Source organism: Ceratotherium simum, chromosome 13, assembly GCF_057802395.1.
Source record: "Ceratotherium simum simum isolate JZ-2026a chromosome 13, ASM5780239v1, whole genome shotgun sequence".
In the NCBI taxonomy this organism is placed as follows: Eukaryota; Metazoa; Chordata; class Mammalia; order Perissodactyla; family Rhinocerotidae; genus Ceratotherium; species Ceratotherium simum.
Window position 1 is genome coordinate 19,145,877 of NC_141912.1, and position 19,354 is coordinate 19,165,230.

A 19,354-nucleotide genomic window follows, 5' to 3' on the forward strand; every position below is an offset into this window, starting at 1 on the left:
TTTTTCCTGTGGCTCAGTTGGATGGTAGATAAGAACACCACTTCCCTTCTCACCTTGAAGCTGGGATGCCCGTTCTGGTAGCAGATCCCATTTCTGTTTTGAACCCTTACCCATAATGCTCAAACCATACACACTGAATGAGTGTAAACCACCTGACTTTTGTTTAACCCCAAACGGAAATGATTTTTGTTTTTCTTGTTATGCAAGTAATCCATGCTCACTTTAAAGTGATTTAGAAATAAAAAGCTAAGAAGAAGAAAATAAAATCACCATAATCCTACCATCCAAAGATTAACACTCAAACTATTTGGTATAGATCCTTAATACTTTCTTTCTATGCATATAATTTTCCCACCAAAATACAATTTTACTATTCATAGCTGCTTTTTTAAAAAAAACTTACATATGTAGATGTACATCATTATTAATTGCATAATACTCTGTTATATATATATACAATAACTTACTGAAATTTTCTTCTGAGATTGGCCATTTATGTTGGACATATGTGGAAAAATATAAATATTCAAGGAACTGGCTGTGCTGTTTTTGATAGACAACCATAGAAACAACATAGTTCTCAGAATATGCTCTAGGAAGTGGAATTGCTAGTTTGAAAGGTAAAAATTTAACGTGTATATAGACACATCACTTTGTAAAAGCCAATCAAATATTATAGAACTATAAACACGAAATTGTTACCCCATATTTAATTTTACTTCTCAGAGATAACCTCCATTAACATTTGATGTGGATCTTTCCAGACTTATTTTCTCTATGGATACATGGAAAATTTTATAGTGAGGTCTATAGTTTTATAGTTTTTTACCCCATGAGATCATTTTATACAGGTCTTTCTGCAACTTTAATTTTTCCCTTTTATATTTCTTGAAAATCTTTCCAAATATGTAGAGATTAATTTCCAGCATATTCAGAGACAAGTACAAACCCATATACACATCTACACATACGTATACATATATACAAACATGTATTTAAATATCCCCCTTACAGGTTGGTAATGTTGGATCTTAGTGATTTACCTGTCAAGAGACTTCGTACCTGTCAAGAGACTTTGGGAATTTATTCCTTGGTTCATTCAAAATAAATAAGTAAATTTGACTGAGTGCATGCCGTATGCAAAGCTCTGGGGAAACTAAGCTGCTTAAGACCTGAGCTCATGGTCCAGGAGGAAACCTGGAGCATACATGTGTTATGATGGTAAAATCCTGCTGCATTGGCAGCCCAAAAGTTGCTGTGATAGCGGAACAGGGACATCTCAATCAGTCCAGGGAAGTCATGGTCACTGACAAATTATCTGAACAGATGTGGGTTCAAATTCTGGTGTCTGTGACTTATTAACTGAGACTAAGGTTTAGGTAAACCTTAACTTCTCGGCCTCAGTGCAAGATGGATATAGTAATACCTACCCTCTAATGCCATCGTGGATATTTATTGGGAAAATGGTTACAGTAAAGGAGTGTTGAATGTCCATTAGTAGATGTCTGGTTAAGTAAAAAAATCATGGTATATTAATTAATACAGTGTTATGCAGCTGTGAAAAATAAGATCATTCTATGTATACTGATAAGGATCAAACTCCAAGATGTGTTATTAATAGATAGTATATGGTTTGCTACCATTTGTGTGAAAATTTTTTATAAGGTGGTGGTATATATCTATATATGTACCTGTATTTACATAGACTATCTAAGGGATATTGAAGTAACTTCATAGTGTTTGCCTTTGAGGAAGGGAACTGGGGATGAGGAGTGGGAGAAATATTTACTGTCCCTGTATATCCATTTGTGCTATTTGAATTACCATGTGCATTTATTATGTAAAGGAAAGTTTTTAAAAATTATGAATAAAATAAAACTCTTTAAGTTTATCATAAAGTAAGGTGGTACCAATTTAATGTATCTTCCAATATTTTTATATGGCAATTTTTCACAATCATTTCATGAAGTGGTTATAAGCATGGACTTTGGAGTAGGCATATTTACTGACTGTGGGATCTTGGAAAAGTTATTTAAGCACTCTAAACCTCCATTTTCTCCTGTAAAATAGGAAAAAATAATAAAACTACCTTTTGGGGTTGTTCTGAAAATGAGATAACATAATCAAATGGAAAGCAATTAACATGGTGCATGATATATTGTAAGCACTCAAATGTTCATTGTGTTATAGTTAAGACTAAAAGGCTATATCTATCAGGACTCATGGTTGCAAGTGGCAGTAATCTAACTCAGTTGTCTTCTACCTAAAAAGGGAATGTGTTGGCTCACACAAATGAAAGTCTTGGGTAGATCTTCCTTTGGGCATCGCCGTGTCTGGCACCTCACTTGAAGGCATTAGGACTCGGTCTCTCTCCAGCTCTTAACTCTACTTTCTTCTATGTTGGCTCAGTTCCCAGGTAGCTCCAGGCTTATGTCCTACCAGCCTAATAACTCTCAGTGAAAAGAACCCAGTACTTTCCAACAAAAATCCCAGCATTGACTAATTCATCCTGCTTTGGTCATGAGCCCATCCCTAAACCAGTTTCATTAGCCAATGGACTGGAATACACTGATTAGTGGGCCTAGATTATGAACTCACCTTTGTCACTTTGATGGGAAGGGTCAGCCTAAGATGTTGGGCAATGTCAGGGCTTTTGTTTTCAGGCTTGGAGACAAAGAAACCACCAGAACTAAGAACTACAGGAGAAGTTCCTTCGGCAAAGGAAAAAAGAGGGACGACAAATGCAGGGCAGGCAGGAGCTATGGATGTTCCCCACAGCCCACTGCTTGGCTCCTGACAGTTATTCCTATTATTTTCATATATGTGTTTTCAGACATGCTTAACAGTGCAAGTGCTTCATTACAGAGGCGTGTTGTCTTAGTCGGAGTTGAGGTTCTGAAGTTAGCACATACCTCATTTTTAGTAAAACTGTCCTTGATAATACCACAGGAAGATGCGCTGTGGGTGATCTTCATAGCATCTCTCCTGTCCAGCCTTTACTCCTGCTTAGAACCACATGGCTGGGCCTTCTGTTGAGCACCAGATAGATTAGTTACTTTACTGGTAGGGGCCATGTAATATGAAGATCTGGTTATAAACAGAGTAACTCTCAGTTCAGCGAGATGTTCACACTAAGAGCAAACAAAAATTGAGACGTTCGAGAGAGGAGATTTTCATCCGCCCTGGTGCTCAGCCCAGACAGAGACTACCCACATTGTGTAAATCCTCCCATATGATTTTCTGTTTGTTTTACCTAGCATGAGTGCTTGAATTTGCTAAAGTAAGCATTAAAGTAATGCTGCTCCATCATCTATCAAAATTTTTAGCCTTTCCGCAAAAGAGACCCGATTATTGTACCCATCCTCAGATCTAGGATCTACAAGTGCTATGTGGTCCAGTTCAGCCTACATTCAGTAAACAGTGGATGAAAGATAACAGGATAACCCAACAGAAACATCCATTTGGAAAAGGGGAAATGACACACAGTGGTCACCTCCCTCCTGTGGCACGTGATGTCCTCAACAGGAATAGCAGGCACTTGGGGACCTGGTGGGGACATGACTTGCTTGTGGAGCCAAGATGGCCTCCCCAATTCCTGCCCTCTGGGAGGGTTTTCTGGGGCTCCCCTTCTTTCACAGCTCATTTCTTTTTGGTGTAGATTTGTAGGCTTAGTGATTGATTCCATTAGAGGCTGAGATATCATAGGCCTTTGCTTTCTAGACTTAAGGATTCTCTGACAATAGAAGTGCCTTTAAAATTCAGTAGATTTTCTGCCTAGTATTTAGATTTGGTCAAGTATATGGTTTGGTGCTTGGTAACCAAAGTCACATATCCTGACTAGTCCTGGTCCTTGAAGTTGGATCGCAGTTTCTTAGCAACACATATCTGGAATTTCCCCAGCCTACAGCTTACTGCTACCATAGCCCTTTGCCTCAAAGCAATTTGAAATAATAGCCTGGGGTGGGGAGGCAAAACTAATTTGCCCAGACTGCTGGCCAGTAGATGGTTCTTTATTGTGAGGGTTCAAGGAGAATGCAGCCTTAGGGGCCCAAGAGTGCTGGGTCCCAAACCCTTTTCCCATTTTGCCTTTCTTCTGTGGACTTGAGCACGGGCAGAGAATACAGCTTTATATCTTCTTGGATTGCTTTCTACAGAAAGAAAAAGCTCCATAGCAAAGCTGTTTTCTTCTTCTCTACTTTTAGGTAAGCCTCAAATAAAACTTGTCTCTATAATTTTTTGAAGGCCACAAGAAGTGACCAACACATTCTGCCACTCTAACAAGGCTTGCCAGCTATGCATTGCACCACAGCCCATCTTGACTCAGCCACTTCCACAGGCTGACACTTGCAACACCACCCTTGGAGGTTCCCAACTCAAAGTGCTTTAAGCAAAAAGGAGATTTGATTGGCTAATGTAACTGACAAGTCTGGGGAAGACCAACTGTTGCCCCCAGTGTAGGACCTGATCCAGAGTTTGGAATGATGGTCTCAGACCCCTTTCTCTCCATTTCTCCACTCTGCTTTCTCCTGTGGAGGCTCCATTCGCAGGTGGCTTCCAGCTACCAGCTTATCAACCTTACTGGGAAGGCACACCCTCTTCTTGCTGGTAGTTCCAGAAAATTTCCTGGCGTTGGCCTTTGTGCACCCAGCTTTGCTCATGTGCCACCCCGACCAGTCAGTGGCAGAGGTGGGACAGTGGTCAGCAGCCAGGCCTGGATCACCTGGGTGCACAAACGCACTTAGGCTGTGAGAGGGGAGGTGTTCTCCCCAAAGAGCAGTCAGGGAGCTTTTGCTCAACGAAGAGAGAATGTTTGCTGGTCCAGCCAAAACAACAGGCCCACACGAGGATTTGACAGAATATGTGAGAGGGGAAAATTAAGAAAATAAATTTGCTAATTATCATTCCTAGGCCTTTAGAGTGATGTTTAGCTCAGCATTGCCCAATAGAAAGATAATGTATGCCACAAAAGCGAGCCACATAGTAAAAAAATACGTATAAAAGGAAACAGGTGAAATAATTTTAATACTAGCTTATTTAATAATATTTTATAAAGCCAAAATATTATTGTTTTAACATGTAATTGATATGAAAATTATTAATGAGATATTTTACCCTTTTTTGTGCTAAGTTTTCAAAATCCAGTGTGTATTTCATGCTTACAGCACATGTCAGTTTGGATGAGCTACATGTGGCTAGTGGATACTGTAGTGAACAGAACAAGTTTAGCTGATAACTTTCCATAGAGAAGCTGGATATCTGTCGTCAGCTGATAAGTTATTCCTTCTGTTTCTATGTCATGGGGAGTTATTTTGAAGTTGTGAATCTCCTCATTAGAAGATCTGTCCTAAAATGAGCCTAAATACACATTGCCATGTAGGGTGTCTAGTTGGTGCCCCTTCCGTCTGAACACCCATCACACCCATATAGCGAGTACTCAGCAATTACTTATTTAGTTATCTATCTTCTCTCCTGGACTTTAAGCACTAGGAAGACAGGAACTCTTATCTAGCTTGCTTAACTCTGTTCCCTAAGCCCAATGCCCAGTACGTAGACGATACTAAGAGGATACTTGTAACATGAAATTAAATCAAAAACTTAGTTGAGGACTTACTAGCCGGGTTTGATGACAAAATGAAGAAGGTAATACTAGTTGAAGCCCAAGATTGAGTGTTTGCAATATTTGTTATTCTGATGAATGACCATTTGTAGTCTGTGACTAGTTGCGTTACTGTTCAATCACTCTTTCTTTCATTGAATATATATGGAGAGAGAGTGATTGAATACCTACAGAAACCCAGGCTCTGTGCCAAGCCCTAGGTATACAAAGATAAATGGGACACAGTCCCTGCCTTAAAGGAAATGAGAAACAGATAAGTAAAATAACTCTTATATCCAGTTAGTGTTAGGATACACATAAACACAGAGTGTTTGGGGAGCACAAGGAAGGGGCTCCCACCCCGGTCAGAGATGGAGATAGGCAGCAAAGCTTTGCTGGGAAAAACTGAATTTAAGTTCCACAATGTCTACTGGATTCTCAGTATCTAGCCCCATGCCCGGCACATATGTTGAACCAGTGAATAAATGACAAAGTGGCTCCTGAACCTGATCCTAAAGGATCGTTGGATTTGTTGATCTGAGTGTAGACAGATAATCATCGCAGGTGAAGAGGGAGTTTGCGTGACAGCCCAGCCCCCAGAGCCGGAACCCTGACTGTAGCCCTGGCTGTAGGGAATGACACGATCCTCAGTGAGGAGAGGCAGGGGTGGTGAGAGGTGGTAGGAGCCTGCAGCATTTGGCTGGGGCCCAATCACAGGCAGCCTCGCTCCTTGTGATTGTCCGTGGGACCAGTGACGAACTATTGTGCTTTCTTCCTACAGGCAAAGCGAAGGCTGGAGCTAGGAGAAAGCGGTCATCAGTACCTCTCAGATGGTTTAAAAACCCCCAAGGGCAAAGGAAGAGCTGCGCTACGAAGTCCAGATAGTCCAAAAAGTAAGGGTTCTTTCATCTCTGACTCTCTTTGGTGTGGGCTTCCCAACTTTCAAAGCTTGTGGCTAAAAGGCTGCCAAGGTGTGGATAATTTTGGCATGTTTTGTTCTTTTTCATTTCTGTCTGTGCCTATCCAAAAAATAAATACAATGTCTGCAGACAGCCAGCGAAAAGTTTACAGTCACTCCAGTACTAAACACTGACTTCAGGGGAGGCCTCTTTAAATGGGTGCAGATTCATTTTTCAACTCAGAAGACAAGCTCTTCAGCACCGTTCTATAATCAAATTTAATGTTAACTTTCCTTATTGGACATGACTTCAGAGACTGAGGCTAACTGGGTGTCGAGGAACTGTGCCAGAGTCGGTGATGTCTGTGCCAGCCTCAATCTCCAGCTCAGCATATGGTGGCAGCATGAGAATTGATTGAGACCAATCAATTGCAGCTTGATTGCAATTTCCCTTTCCACCGAATACAATCATTGTTTCTTTTGGGAGAGAGAGAAAAGTAGGTTGGAAATAACTAAGTAGTCCTTTATGTCTTTGGCATTTAATGTAAAGGCTAAATTAGACTTTGTTCTCTCCTTTTCTGAAGTTTACGAATTAAGCAATCCACAAATTGTGTGCAATGCTCAATTAAACCCTTGACCTGTGCACCTTTAAAAGAATAAATGTCATATTAAATAAGGATATTTCATTCAAGAGAGATGGAGAGATTTGATTGAAAGACTTTCTAGGTATTCTTCATCCAAATGAAGCACTATTTGAAAATTTGGTGAACAAGTTTTTTACACACACAGACACTGGAGTCTGAGAGGCCAGTTAAAGTTGGGTCCATCTGAGCCCGTCATGAAGTGCTGGAGAGATTCGTAGCCTGGCCCCATCAGGTTAGGCTCCACATGTGCTGATCCCACAAGGCTACAGCACTTTTTCATTCATTCAACAGATATTTTTGAGCACCAACTGTGAGTGAGATACTTCACTAGACCCAGGGAGTAGGGTAAGCCAAAGTAGAAACTACTGAGAAATTCACAGTAAAATGCTTTCATCAATCAGGAATTTTTACTGTCTCTTCCCTGTCTAATAAAGCAATTTCATAGCTTTTTATTACTTACCCAAAACAACAGCAACAATGGCTTTGCTTCCAATACTAATACTTGGGCTGCAGTGGGAAAGAGGGCTTGCTTAACTGCAAAGAAACCCTTCATTTCTTTACCTTTCCCCCTATCCCCCACCCGCTCGGTTTTTGTTTTTCTTTAAGCTCCAAAATCTCCCTCAGAAAAAACACGGTATGATACATCACTTGGTCTGCTCACCAAGAAGTTCATTCAGCTACTGAGCCAGTCACCTGATGGGGTCTTGGATTTGAACAAGGCAGCAGAGGTGCTGAAAGTGCAGAAGAGAAGGATTTATGACATCACCAATGTCCTGGAAGGGATCCACCTCATTAAGAAGAAGTCTAAAAACAACGTGCAGTGGATGTGAGTATGAGTGGCGCCCCCCTGCCCCCGTTGCCTGGCTCTGATGGGGTCCTTTCAGGCTGCGTCTGCGTTTCTTCCAGCCCCAGCTTTCACATTCATGCTGCGCTTCATATCTTCTCTCACCTACTCTTTTCTTCTCACTCCTTCTCGCTTCTCTCCTCAACCCCTCAGCCAGAAGTTCAGAGTCTCTTTACAAAGAAACCTTTTGTTTAGATACTATCAGAGATGAAAGGTTTTATATTGCATTAGCCTCAAGCAATGGGGATCCTGGGATTAAATGTAGAATGCTGTTCATCTGTTCCATGATGTCCACATGTGTGCACACATGTGTAATCTAATACATGCTTACACATGTGTTTGGCTTGTCTCTAGTAGGAGTTTGGAAATTAACTATGGCTGTGTGTTGACACATCTGTGTATATGCGCAATCTCAGGCATCTTTGTCCATGGTTCTAATAGCAGATTAACTCTCTGTGTAAATTAAGGCAAGACTTAAATGCCTCAGTTCCTTCTGGAAAGTGGGGATGATAACACTTGTCACCTATACACCCACATCTGTGATTAAATGTATGGTAATGTCATTTGTGAATTATGGACAGAGCACTAGAACAGCCAGTATTTTAGAAGGAACTATTAAAGCATTATTGGAAGGAATAAATCTGTTATAGGTGGCTTTGAAAAAATACTACTTCAAACATGGTAAGATGAACAGATAACTTTTTTGTACTTTTGTGGAATTTTGTGATGATTCAGTGACCCATTTCGGCCTGTGATTTAGAGAAACCTGTTGAGTACTGCTCTTTGTTCTTGTGTACAGCACATCTGCCTCTTTCCCTAACCTCCTTTTCCTTTTCAGATGTTGGTGTAAGACCCTCAGAAATCTATCTTTCTATGTCTTTCCATCCTTTTTTCTCTCCTTTCTTTCTTTTTCCCCCCTGGGAGGCATGTGGCAGGAAGGAGCTCCCTCCTTGTGCCCTTTGAATTGGAGCCTTCTGAAGAAGCAGGCCTCCTCTGGAGGAAAGAAACCTGAAGATAGCAGTGTTTTTTCACTTAATTTCTCTGGTGTGAAAAGGGAGGGACTATACATATGAAAAAATATGTATAATTGTTCTAATTTTAACACTTGGCTAATAAGCAGTGTGACCTCCTGTATCAAGAGGGGATGTTTACCCAAAGGACCGTTTCTCCCTGCCCTCCCTTTCACCTCTCCCCTTTGGCCTCTCGAGTAGCCATGAAGAGTCTGTGTTTGGGCTTCTAGGGGCTGCAGTCTGTCTGAGGATGGGGGCATGCTGGCCCAGTGTCAAGGCCTGTCAAAGGAAGTGACCGAGCTCAGTCAGGAGGAGAAGAAATTAGATGAACTGATCCAAAGCTGCACCCTGGACCTCAAACTGTTAACCGAGGATTCAGAGAATAAAAGATATCCTTTGTGCCACCTGTTCACTGGGAGTTAGTGCCTTCTAGACTATTTCCAGAGTTGACAATCTGACTTTTATGCACAAGGTAGAATTTTACTCTGGTTTCATGCAAGTAAGTGTGTGTGTGTGTGTGTGTGTGTAAGCCCACTTATCTGTGTCTTAGGAGTCAGTATTTATGGAAAGATAGTCATGGACTGGATCCTATCATATCTACTTTGATAACCAGGTGGGAACTGTTTTTTAAAGCACTTTATTCACGTGTGGTTGGGACATATGGATACGCTCATAGCGTAAGGCAACGCTATTATAAGGTACATGATGTGTCAGGATTAACATTAATGACAACATTCAGCAGATTCATCTTTGGCTTCCCAGATTTTTGGTGGGTGTTAGCTGTCACTATTGGGGTTCTCGCGTTCTATTTTCTTTTCATCAGATATTGGAGCAATTGGAATTTGTTGAATCTGTCTGATTGAACTATAGTTGAAGGAATTGAAAGAGTGTAGAAAAATCATTCTGTAACTTTTTAAGTGCATTATGCTGATTCACAACACCAGAAACTGATTTCGGAAGCACCCCAAGGCCTGAGAAATCTTAATTTATCCATTCAACTACAAACATTAGTCCTTGGAAATAAAAACATAAAAAGCCAATTCTTGTTCTCAGCTGGCTGACAATCTGTTGACCATCCCAGGAAAACCTACTGTTCATCATCTCATTTCAGATAAAAGAAGAGAGAGATTACTTCATTATGTTGACAAAATTTTCAATATTCTCAGTGATTAGTAGAAGACAAAACCCATATTTTAAGTTACCTCATCTCTAATTTTAGTTCCAAACTTCTGATTATTCCACATTTACCCTTTGTTAGGTAGAAAATAAAATGTGTCCTGCCCAGTGTCTTCTAGTGTCTCATCTCCAGGCTTTCCCTTAGAGGGTATGGGGATATTTATTTTCCAATTCAGGCAGTTTTTTGAAACTACCGTTGTTCATTTCCTGTTGACCAAAGGATTAACCTTGTCAGCTGATGATTAGTGAGGTGGAGAAGAGGTGTGATGATTTGAGCTCCCAATGGTGGCCAGAATGAGTTTACAGGGGAAGAAACAAGAATAGCTCTGGTGGGGTTATTTCATTCATTGTTTAGTTGGGAGCCCCGTTGAGGAGGAGATGTGGTGGTTACACATGATTGGCAGCTTTCTGGAATGTGTAGCTTATAGCGTTGTCACCTACATTAGCTTTCTCTGGGGCCTTTGTTGCAGAAAATGAAACTTTCCTTGCAGGGGGCTGCTAACCCAAGAAGCAAATTCAGGAGGGAGCCACATGGAAGCACTTTTAAGTTTGTCAGATTAAAGAACATGTTTGCACAATTTATTTCAATTCACCATTCAGTTCCGAATTTGGTACAGCTTGTTCACAAATGTGTTGAAATTTTCCTTCCTGCAGCATGTTGAGTAATTGTAGATGAGTTTTTATTTTAATAAGTTCTTGTCACATAGCTTTTTGACAGCAGGCTGTGGGGTAAGTACCTGGTTATCAGTTTCCCCAGTGTTCTCAGTAAAAACTCAGGACTGTCAAGTCTTCTATAAAGGCACCCGTTGGCTTCCTTGATGAGATAAATAGTGACCTGAAACCCAGAATCCTGCACGAGCTGTCCTATCTCAAGCTCAGCGCTGAATTAGCTGTTGTCTCAACTATTGAGACTTAAAGAAGATAGTCTGTGATAGACGCCCCTAAGTGTATATGCAGATTTTGGGTGAATGTGCTTTTTTTCTGAAGAGTAGGTTCATAGCTTCCTTCAATTTCTAATGAAAAGCTACTATTCTAAGGGACATCATTTTCTCTAGGCTCTCTAAGCCCTATTTCTGTATTAACTATGTTAGATCACAGACTCTATTTGCTATATTATATTACCTGCAGAAATGCCGTCATTGAATTGTGATTTGCTGTTTTATCCTAGGCATTTTTTGTGGGTTGATATAAAAAAAGCAGCTGGCTAAAGACATTTTACATTAGTTATGTTACTCCATGTCCCTTATATAAGAAAGCTATGCAACCTGTTCTCTTTTAAGCAAGCTTGCATGAATACTGTTATATATAACAGTATATGTATATATAACAAATATATACCTGTGTGTTAACATTTATTTATATATGTATACATATAACAATATATATAATATAACATATAATAAGTACCATATTCTTTCATGATATCCTCTTAGGTTTGGCTGCCAGGGCACTTAAAAGAATTGTTCAGTGCTCAGAAGTAACTACCAAGAGTACTGAAATGTTATTCTGCTCTCTTTTCCTAAATCAGTGTTTCTCGAATTCATTCAGGTTGCAGAGCATCTGGAAGATGCTTACCTCCGTGTGAACACTGAAATATTGATAGTTAATAATATCATACAAAGGATAATTTTTCTAACAGAGAAATAATGACACTCTTATCAGTAGGCAATATATAATCACAACCAGCCCAGGTGTACTTAAGAAAAACAAGCTATCTGCCTGAGCAGTATTCTGAGTTCTTCCACTAATAATATCTATTTGCTACTCATTCATTTGTTTGGTTGGTTGCTGACTCTTGCTAATAGTCAAGTAGCATGTAGAAGTTACTGGAATTTCCAAGAAATTATGGTTAATAGAGCTTAAATTTCTTCTGTAAATTGGGATCTGCCATCATTCAGTTTGAGTGACAGAACACTGCATTGGAGTTCATGGACTAGCTGTGCTCCAGAGAAACCTGCTGTGAAAATCCCTGACCAAATTGGGTTTTGGTTTTCTTTTGAGAGTTTATTTTAACTATTTTGTTTCTGTGTTTATTTTAATATTTTAAATAGCCTTGGACTTTTTAGAAATGGGCAGGAAAAAGCTATACATTTCTCTTGTTGTTTAAAATATCAACCAGAAAGGAAGATTCATGGGAGATCTCAAATATTTAAAGATCTAGAGAGAGACACAGATATATTCTTGTAAGTCATAAAATACTTTAAAATGTTTCTATGCATCTATTTTGTTATCTTCATAATGGTTACATCTGAGGCAATTAGTTGGAAGATTTCCTTAACACTCATTACGTTAGCTTATGTTACATATCAAGATATTCGAAAAATTAGTGGCCTTAAAGACCAAACTGTTATAGTTGTGAAAGCCCCTCCAGAAACAAGACTTGAAGTGCCTGATCCAATAGAGGTAAGGAGATTACGTCTTTGTTCATCTGCAGAGATCTTTTTGGAATGTCTAAAATTAAAGAATCATTGACTTATGGTTAAGGTCTGTATCCTCCTAAAAACTTGATTGTTCTTTCACATCTGTTTTACTTAACCCCAGCTTTAAAAACATTTCAACAGTTTGTTATGTATTGAGCGTCCCAAGAGTCTAATTTTAACATAGCTGGGCATTCAACTCAAAGTGGTGTATGGTGCCCTGTCTCTCTTCTACTTTCTCTTTTTCATAATTTGTTATCTGGTGGTTCTGATTGGTTTGAACTATTGGGGAATTTTATCTTGATTACTATGGATATGGTCTACCCCATGAATAGAGATATAAATGTTTAAATCTCCATAACTTACATTAGCACATTTTAAGAATTTAATATTTATAACATGTTTATTTTTAAGAAATCAAATGAGACTTTGGGTTAATTGGTAGACTAGACTATTGTAAGAAAATAGAGAGCGTATTTTTGCGATTGGTTTCAGAAATACTTGGATAATGTAGGCCTAGACTATACGATAAGGAAATGTAGTAAATAGAAAATAAAAAGTGAACTTTGCAAGCTCCCATCTAGGGTAGAGTTCTCACCTTAAATGATAATAATAGCTCTATGACCTAGATGAGAAGAATTTTAAATATTAGTGTGCTGCATTCTCATATTAAACTCAGTTCCTAGCACTTAAGAATACTGTTCATCCAATGGCTATTAAAGTTCAACATAAAAAAGCTCTACCATAAAGGAATAATAACATGGAAATACTGTAATTGGAACATTTCACGGACCTTTTAATAGTTTGCATCAAAGGAATATATTTAAAGAACACAATTCACCACCTGTAGGGCAGGGGTCAGCTAACTTTTTCTTTAAAGGGCCTAGACAGTAAATATTTTTGGCTTTGTGAGCCATACATTCTGTTAGGACTACTCAACTGCACAACTCTGCCGGTATAGCGTGAAAAAAAAATTAGCCAGAGGCAATACATAAACAATGGGAATGGGTGTGACTCTGTGCCAATAAAACTTTATTTACAAAGCCAGTTTGGCCTGGATTTGGCCCTCAGGCTCTAGCTTGCTGACTCCACTCTAGGGGATGACAGTGGTTGATAGAGGTGCACTACCAGTGAAGAAGCAAAATGAACAATGAAAATTACCCTTACTTTCCGTTTTTAGATGGAAATTACTATAGTCTCCATTTCTAAAGGAACTTTCAGTCTGAACTTCTCTTATTCTTCTGTTCACAGAGCCTACAAATACATTTGGCAAGTACCCAAGGACCCATTGAGGTTTATTTGTGTCCAGAAGAGACTGAAACACACAGTCCAATGAAAACAAACAACCAAGACCACAATGGGAATATCCCTAAACCCACTTCCAAAGGTAAAAAATTCCACTTTTGTCATTTGGAAACTATGTGAAAAATGAAGATGACTAGAAGGATCCTGTATCAGAACCTCAAGTCTAGGCAAGATACAAAGTCTTTTATTATTGTTGTTAAGGTAGCATTTCTTAAAAAGGCATTCTGACTAGTTTACAGAACAAAATAATGATCTTGGGCAAATGACTCCTCCACCCCTAATGGAGTCCCTTCAGGCTTTTGCTGTTGGCAGAAACATTTCCTTACAGTGTTTTGGAAAACCGGTTGAGATGAGGAGTGAAGCTGTGAGCTGTCTGGGTGAATCATTAGCTCCACTTGACCACACATCTTTGAATGATGCTGCAGAAATCATTAGAGAGGGAAATGAAAAAAGTTTGGAGAGAAAAGCCTTTTGTCAAAAAAGTTTTATCTTAATTCTTTCCCTCAATGTGAGAGGATATGGGAAGAAAACCCCAGGAAAATAAATCTAACTCTTCCCACCACTGTCACTACAGCAAAGGAAGCTCTTTGCGGTCCTTTTTTTCAGTTTCAGATTGGGGATGTATATTTAATTTTTTCCCCTCCTGTCTCCCCGTATAGCAGCAAGAATAGAAGTGATTTAAGTGAATAGGTCTGGTTTAATACCAAGCAAAAAAAAGTAAAACTGAAGCCCCCCCCTTTTTTTTTACCATAGAAATTCCAAATGGATATATATTATTATTTGTATTTTTAGAGGTATCTTTAGCAAGCTGGTCATTCAAAACAGACTAGAATTGGTGAGTTTCTACTAGGGAGCCAACTTTTCAGTATGTATGTTTTGTTTTGCTTTATACGATGACTAATGAATATCAGAGAAAAGTTTTTGAACTTGTAGCCTCTAATCTTGGAAGCTATTTGTATTCATGTTTGCTAACAGTAGGTATGTTAAAAGATGAGTAAGCAGACTAGAACAAAGAAAAGTGGACGAATCACTCTTTCGTGCCCGTTAGCATAAGAGGCGATCTGTATCATGATGTCATCTTACTGTTATTAGTGGAGGGTATGTGCATTTGTAACAGCAAACATGTACATTCTTCCAGAAAAACTAATTTGATTTTCTCCTAACTTATGTTTTTGTTTCCACCAATTTTCTCCTTTCAGACTTGGCTTCAACCAACTCAGGACATAGTGATTGCTCGATTTCTATGGCAAACCTTTCTCCTCTGGCCTCCCCAGCCAACCTTTTACAGCAGACTGAGGACCAAATTCCTTCCAACCTAGAAGGACCATTTGTGAACTTACTGCCTCCCCTGCTCCAAGAAGACTATCTCCTAAGCCTTGGGGAAGAAGAAGGCATCAGCGATCTCTTTGATGCTTATGATTTGGAAAAGCTCCCACTGGTGGAAGACTTTATGTGTAGTTGATTATGCTTTGTGTGAACTCCCCTTATAAACCAATTATTTTTTTATTATGGAACCAGAACATCTGTCATGCAGTGTTGTCCCTTCCTACCTTCTTCCTCCAAGATAGTATCATGAAGTAAACTACAAACTTCAGAAAAAAGCTGACATTTTAATGAATTTAAAAAAAAATTGTCTAAACGCACAGTTGCAGGCTCCCTTGGGAAAGCCCTGCTTTGCCCCAGGCTCCAAAATCTCCTGGATGAGTCAGCAAGTGAGAAAATGTGCAATCAGGTGTCTCTCACCCGTACTTTCCCTCCCTCCCTCCCGGACTGGCTTGCTGTGCCTGACGGATGGGCTGTAGAATGGGGTCTAGCCACCTGGCCCACTCGAGAACAGCAATCTTCCTTAATAGCATTTCAAGCCGTGCCTTCTCCGCAGAATGCATGTCTTTTGGGGTCTGCTAATATGGAATGGAACTGCGGGAACTGTAAACTTGAAGTCATGCGAAAGTATGAAATGGATTTCTTCAGCTCTTCTTAGGAATATTTAAATTACTGTCATAATTCAGTTTAAGCTATGGACCGTGTGTCCCACTAGGAGGTCATGAGAACCTCCACAGCCTTTCGATGAAGAACCTGTTTTGAAATATTTGTTGCAGATACAGAAGAATAGTAGAGTTCTGCCACTCTAAGCTGTTGTGGATTTTCCTGTCTCCATAAACCACTCCCACTCCCCTGTCCCCAACGTATTTGTAAGTCTAAAGTTGATTTGTAGCAAATGCCTACTTAGGAGTTCTTTGTGGATTGTTTTAGACTTTTTATTATTTTAGCCACCATTGAAGCATTCCTGTGGCACCCATCACCATTTCAATTTAATTGTTTACTTTGAAGAAGTTTTTGCTAATTCAAATTATTTAAGCAGAGGTGGAGAACCTCTACTAATCAGAGCATCTAAACATGTGTGATCTAAGGTGAACAGCCTCTGCAAGAAGCATTACCCCATCTTGCTTCCTTTCTTGGGAGGGGGAGCTTGGAGCGAGTCGGTCCTGAAGCTCGCTGACATGGGTGGCCCATTTGAAAGAGAACCAGGTCAGATGACATAGCAGTCCCAAGGAGCAGCAGGTGTGAATCCCTCCGTCCTTAGGCTTCCCGGCCCCCATGACCGGGGAAAGGGCTCTCTTACACTGCACTCAGGGAGACCACTTCTCAGGATGGGGTCAGATGGAGAGGCCTCTAGGGAGAAAGACATCCCCATTGTGTGAGTGGCATTCTATCCGTGGCATTTACTTAAGCTGGTGAGAACGGGAGCTCCCACCGTGTCGGGGGCTGCAATAGTCCTGGCCAGAACCCGTTCCCCTTCGTCTGTGAAGGAGTAAGTTGGACCAAGGGAAGTCAGGATGTAGACAATGAAGCAAGAGAATGCCAGGGCATCTCCCACTTTACTCTTCAGGAATGGTGTCCCAAGTTAGAGGCTTCGTGTCAGCTACAAATCCTACCAGTTATGTCCAAGAATGGCTTTCCCATTGGCCAGGGGAGATGGCCATCTCCCGTTGGGAATGTGGCATAGTACCTCAAATCCATTCCTTGGATGCTAAAGACTGCGGGAATGAGGGAGTCATAGAAAAAACAAACCTCAAAACGAACAGTTAAATTGAAATGCTATGTGCCTGACACAGTGGTGGGCACATAGTAGGCACTCAATTCATGTGTTTAATTGAATTGGAAATATCCCTGAGGAAAAAATACAAAACAAAATGAAAAACCACGGAAGCCCCAGCCAGTTTACTCTAGGTAGATTTCCACAATATGCAAAGTGGTGGTGGGGTCAAAGCAAATGACACCAGCACTTTAAACTATTTGTGTAGGTATGCATGGGTGTATGTTTGGGAAGAAAAACAAAGGTGCAGATTATCCTCCTTTTTCTTCTTCGGCCTCCATCCCCAGCCTCCTCCCCTCACACACACTGGACTTGGTACAAAACATCCATGTGGTCCAAGATGAAGCAATGGGGCGGAGGAGGGAGGGGGAGCTTTGTGTCAAGTGCCTACTGGAAATGCACTGTGGGGTTTTTTCCTGTATGGGAAACCGTTTATGCCAAGCTTTTCCCCATTTCCCATATTTATCTCATCTGGTTAGCTGCCTCTGCTTGCAGCTTTGTGTGATTCTCTTCGCCAGCTGCACAAAGCTGATTTTTTCCAAAGTCTCAAGACTGAGCTCACCTGGCTAGGTTGTTGTGTGTTTTGTTGAATTTCTCGTTAAAACTTTTCGTAATGTAATGCCGTATTTATTGTTTTAAAAATGAAAGGAATACTAATAAGTCTTAAAAGTTCCTTCATGCATAAGATTTTTTCCAGTTAATGGGCTTAACTGGTGTACATTAAGTAGACGTCCATACTGTATTCTGTTTGCATTAGTCATTTTCTTTTTGACATAGTATCTGGCACACAAAGTGGGTTAGTACTACAGTATTTGTGTTACTTTAAGTACTAAGTATGCAGGTTTCTTGGTACCATTGAGTTGCTGCTATTAAAGCTCACACATGAAATGGCTAAAAGTTACAAGTGTGCAAATTATGACTGCGTGAGCCTTAGAAAATAAAATGTATAAAGGGCAACACATGAGCTGTCAAACAGTGTTAGGTGTGTGTTTATATGTACAGATTTGTGCATAGCGATCGTTTTATTTAAGTTGATATGTAGTCTACTCACATTTTCATTATCTAGCAATTTTGTACAAAGATAGCAATTAATTTGTAAACACTGCCAGAATATTTTCTAGCTGGTTTGTAATTTTTTAAGAGTGCTATTTTGTTTTTGTTTTTTGTTGTGGTTCTTGTTTTCATTCTTGTTGTCGGTGTAGATCTGTAAATAAAATCGCAGTATTTAAAGCTTTAGCTTTCAGGAAAAAGGAAGTTAAGGACTCTGTGTGCATGACAACTCGCCTGTATGAGAGGAGGGATTTGAGGGAAGATGTCTTGCAGAGTGAGTCGGGTGGCAATTGTCAGATTGTGGGAATGTCTTTTCCTATGGGGTACATGATTTTGTCAAACGGAAGTATTTCTCCCGAAATTGGGAGTAGGCAAACTACTAATCGGTTTAGCTTTATGTTGTATGCTAGTTTAAAAAAAGAAAATATGTAATATAATGTAAAAAAAAAAAAAGCTTTTATGATGGATTTTGTAAATAGATTTGTTACAGGGTAACCTGTTCCCTAGCTGTGATCTTACCACTTCAAATGGGTGTAATTTGAATAAATTTTGTATGATAAAGGATCAATAAAATGATTTTTTTTAAGAGTTCAGACTTGTGGATGGATTTTCTTACTACTGTCTTATGCTTCTACATTAATTTTTAAAGACACGCTGCTTATGCTAAGCAAAATAAGTCAGAGAAAATCAAATACCATATGATTTCACTCATAAGGGGAAGATAAAAACTACAAAACAGCAAACACATAGATATAGAGATTAGATTGGTGGTTACCAGAGGGGAAGGGGGGAGGGAGGAGGGAGAAAAGGATGATAAGGCACATGTGTATAATGGCAGACGGTAATTAGTCTTTGGGTGGTGAACATGATGTAATCTACACAGAAATCGAAATATGATGGATGCCTGAAATTTATATAATGTTATAAACCCATGGTACCTCAATTAAAAAAAGAAAGTAAAGCTACTTAAATAAATAAATAAAAAGAAAGACACATTTTAATAAGTTAAGGGGAAAGTTGAACAAAAGCTCAAAACATCATATGCCTTACCATTTATTTGGGACTTGGGAAACACTGAGCAGATGTTTATTGAGCATCTGTGGTGTGCTCGCCACTCCAGGAAGCAGAAGAACTTACCATGTCTCTGACAACTTGTAGACACCACTCACAGATATCAAAGGAGTTTTACACTGAGTTTTACACTATTATGAGGAGTTTTATTCCTCATAAAGAGTATGAAGCCAGTAAATTTTATTTCTCCAAAGTGGTAATTACCACCATTGTTCTAGATTCTGTATTTCTTATAATGCCATCTAT

At 39.6% G+C, this 19,354-nt stretch overlaps 1 protein-coding gene across 2 annotated transcripts in view; it reads left to right on the plus strand.

Moving 5' to 3' along the window:
• The window catches only part of E2F3 (E2F transcription factor 3), a 76,320-nt gene extending 57,692 nt beyond the window's left edge, over positions 1-18,628 (plus strand). The window contains exons 2-7 of one of the 2 annotated variants that reach the window (XM_087438076.1): positions 6,378-6,489; positions 7,763-7,964; positions 9,223-9,381; positions 12,457-12,571; positions 13,837-13,972; positions 15,090-18,628. In XM_087438076.1, coding sequence (XP_087294202.1) covers positions 6,378-6,489; positions 7,763-7,964; positions 9,223-9,381; positions 12,457-12,571; positions 13,837-13,972; positions 15,090-15,352 — 987 coding nt within the window. In that variant the 3' untranslated portion in view covers positions 15,353-18,628. Of the gene's footprint in view, positions 1-6,377; positions 6,490-7,744; positions 7,965-9,222; positions 9,382-12,456; positions 12,572-13,836; positions 13,973-15,089 lie in introns of both variants that reach the window. The other variant, XM_087438075.1, reaches the window with a different exon arrangement.
• The last annotated feature ends 726 nt before the right edge of the window (positions 18,629-19,354 follow it).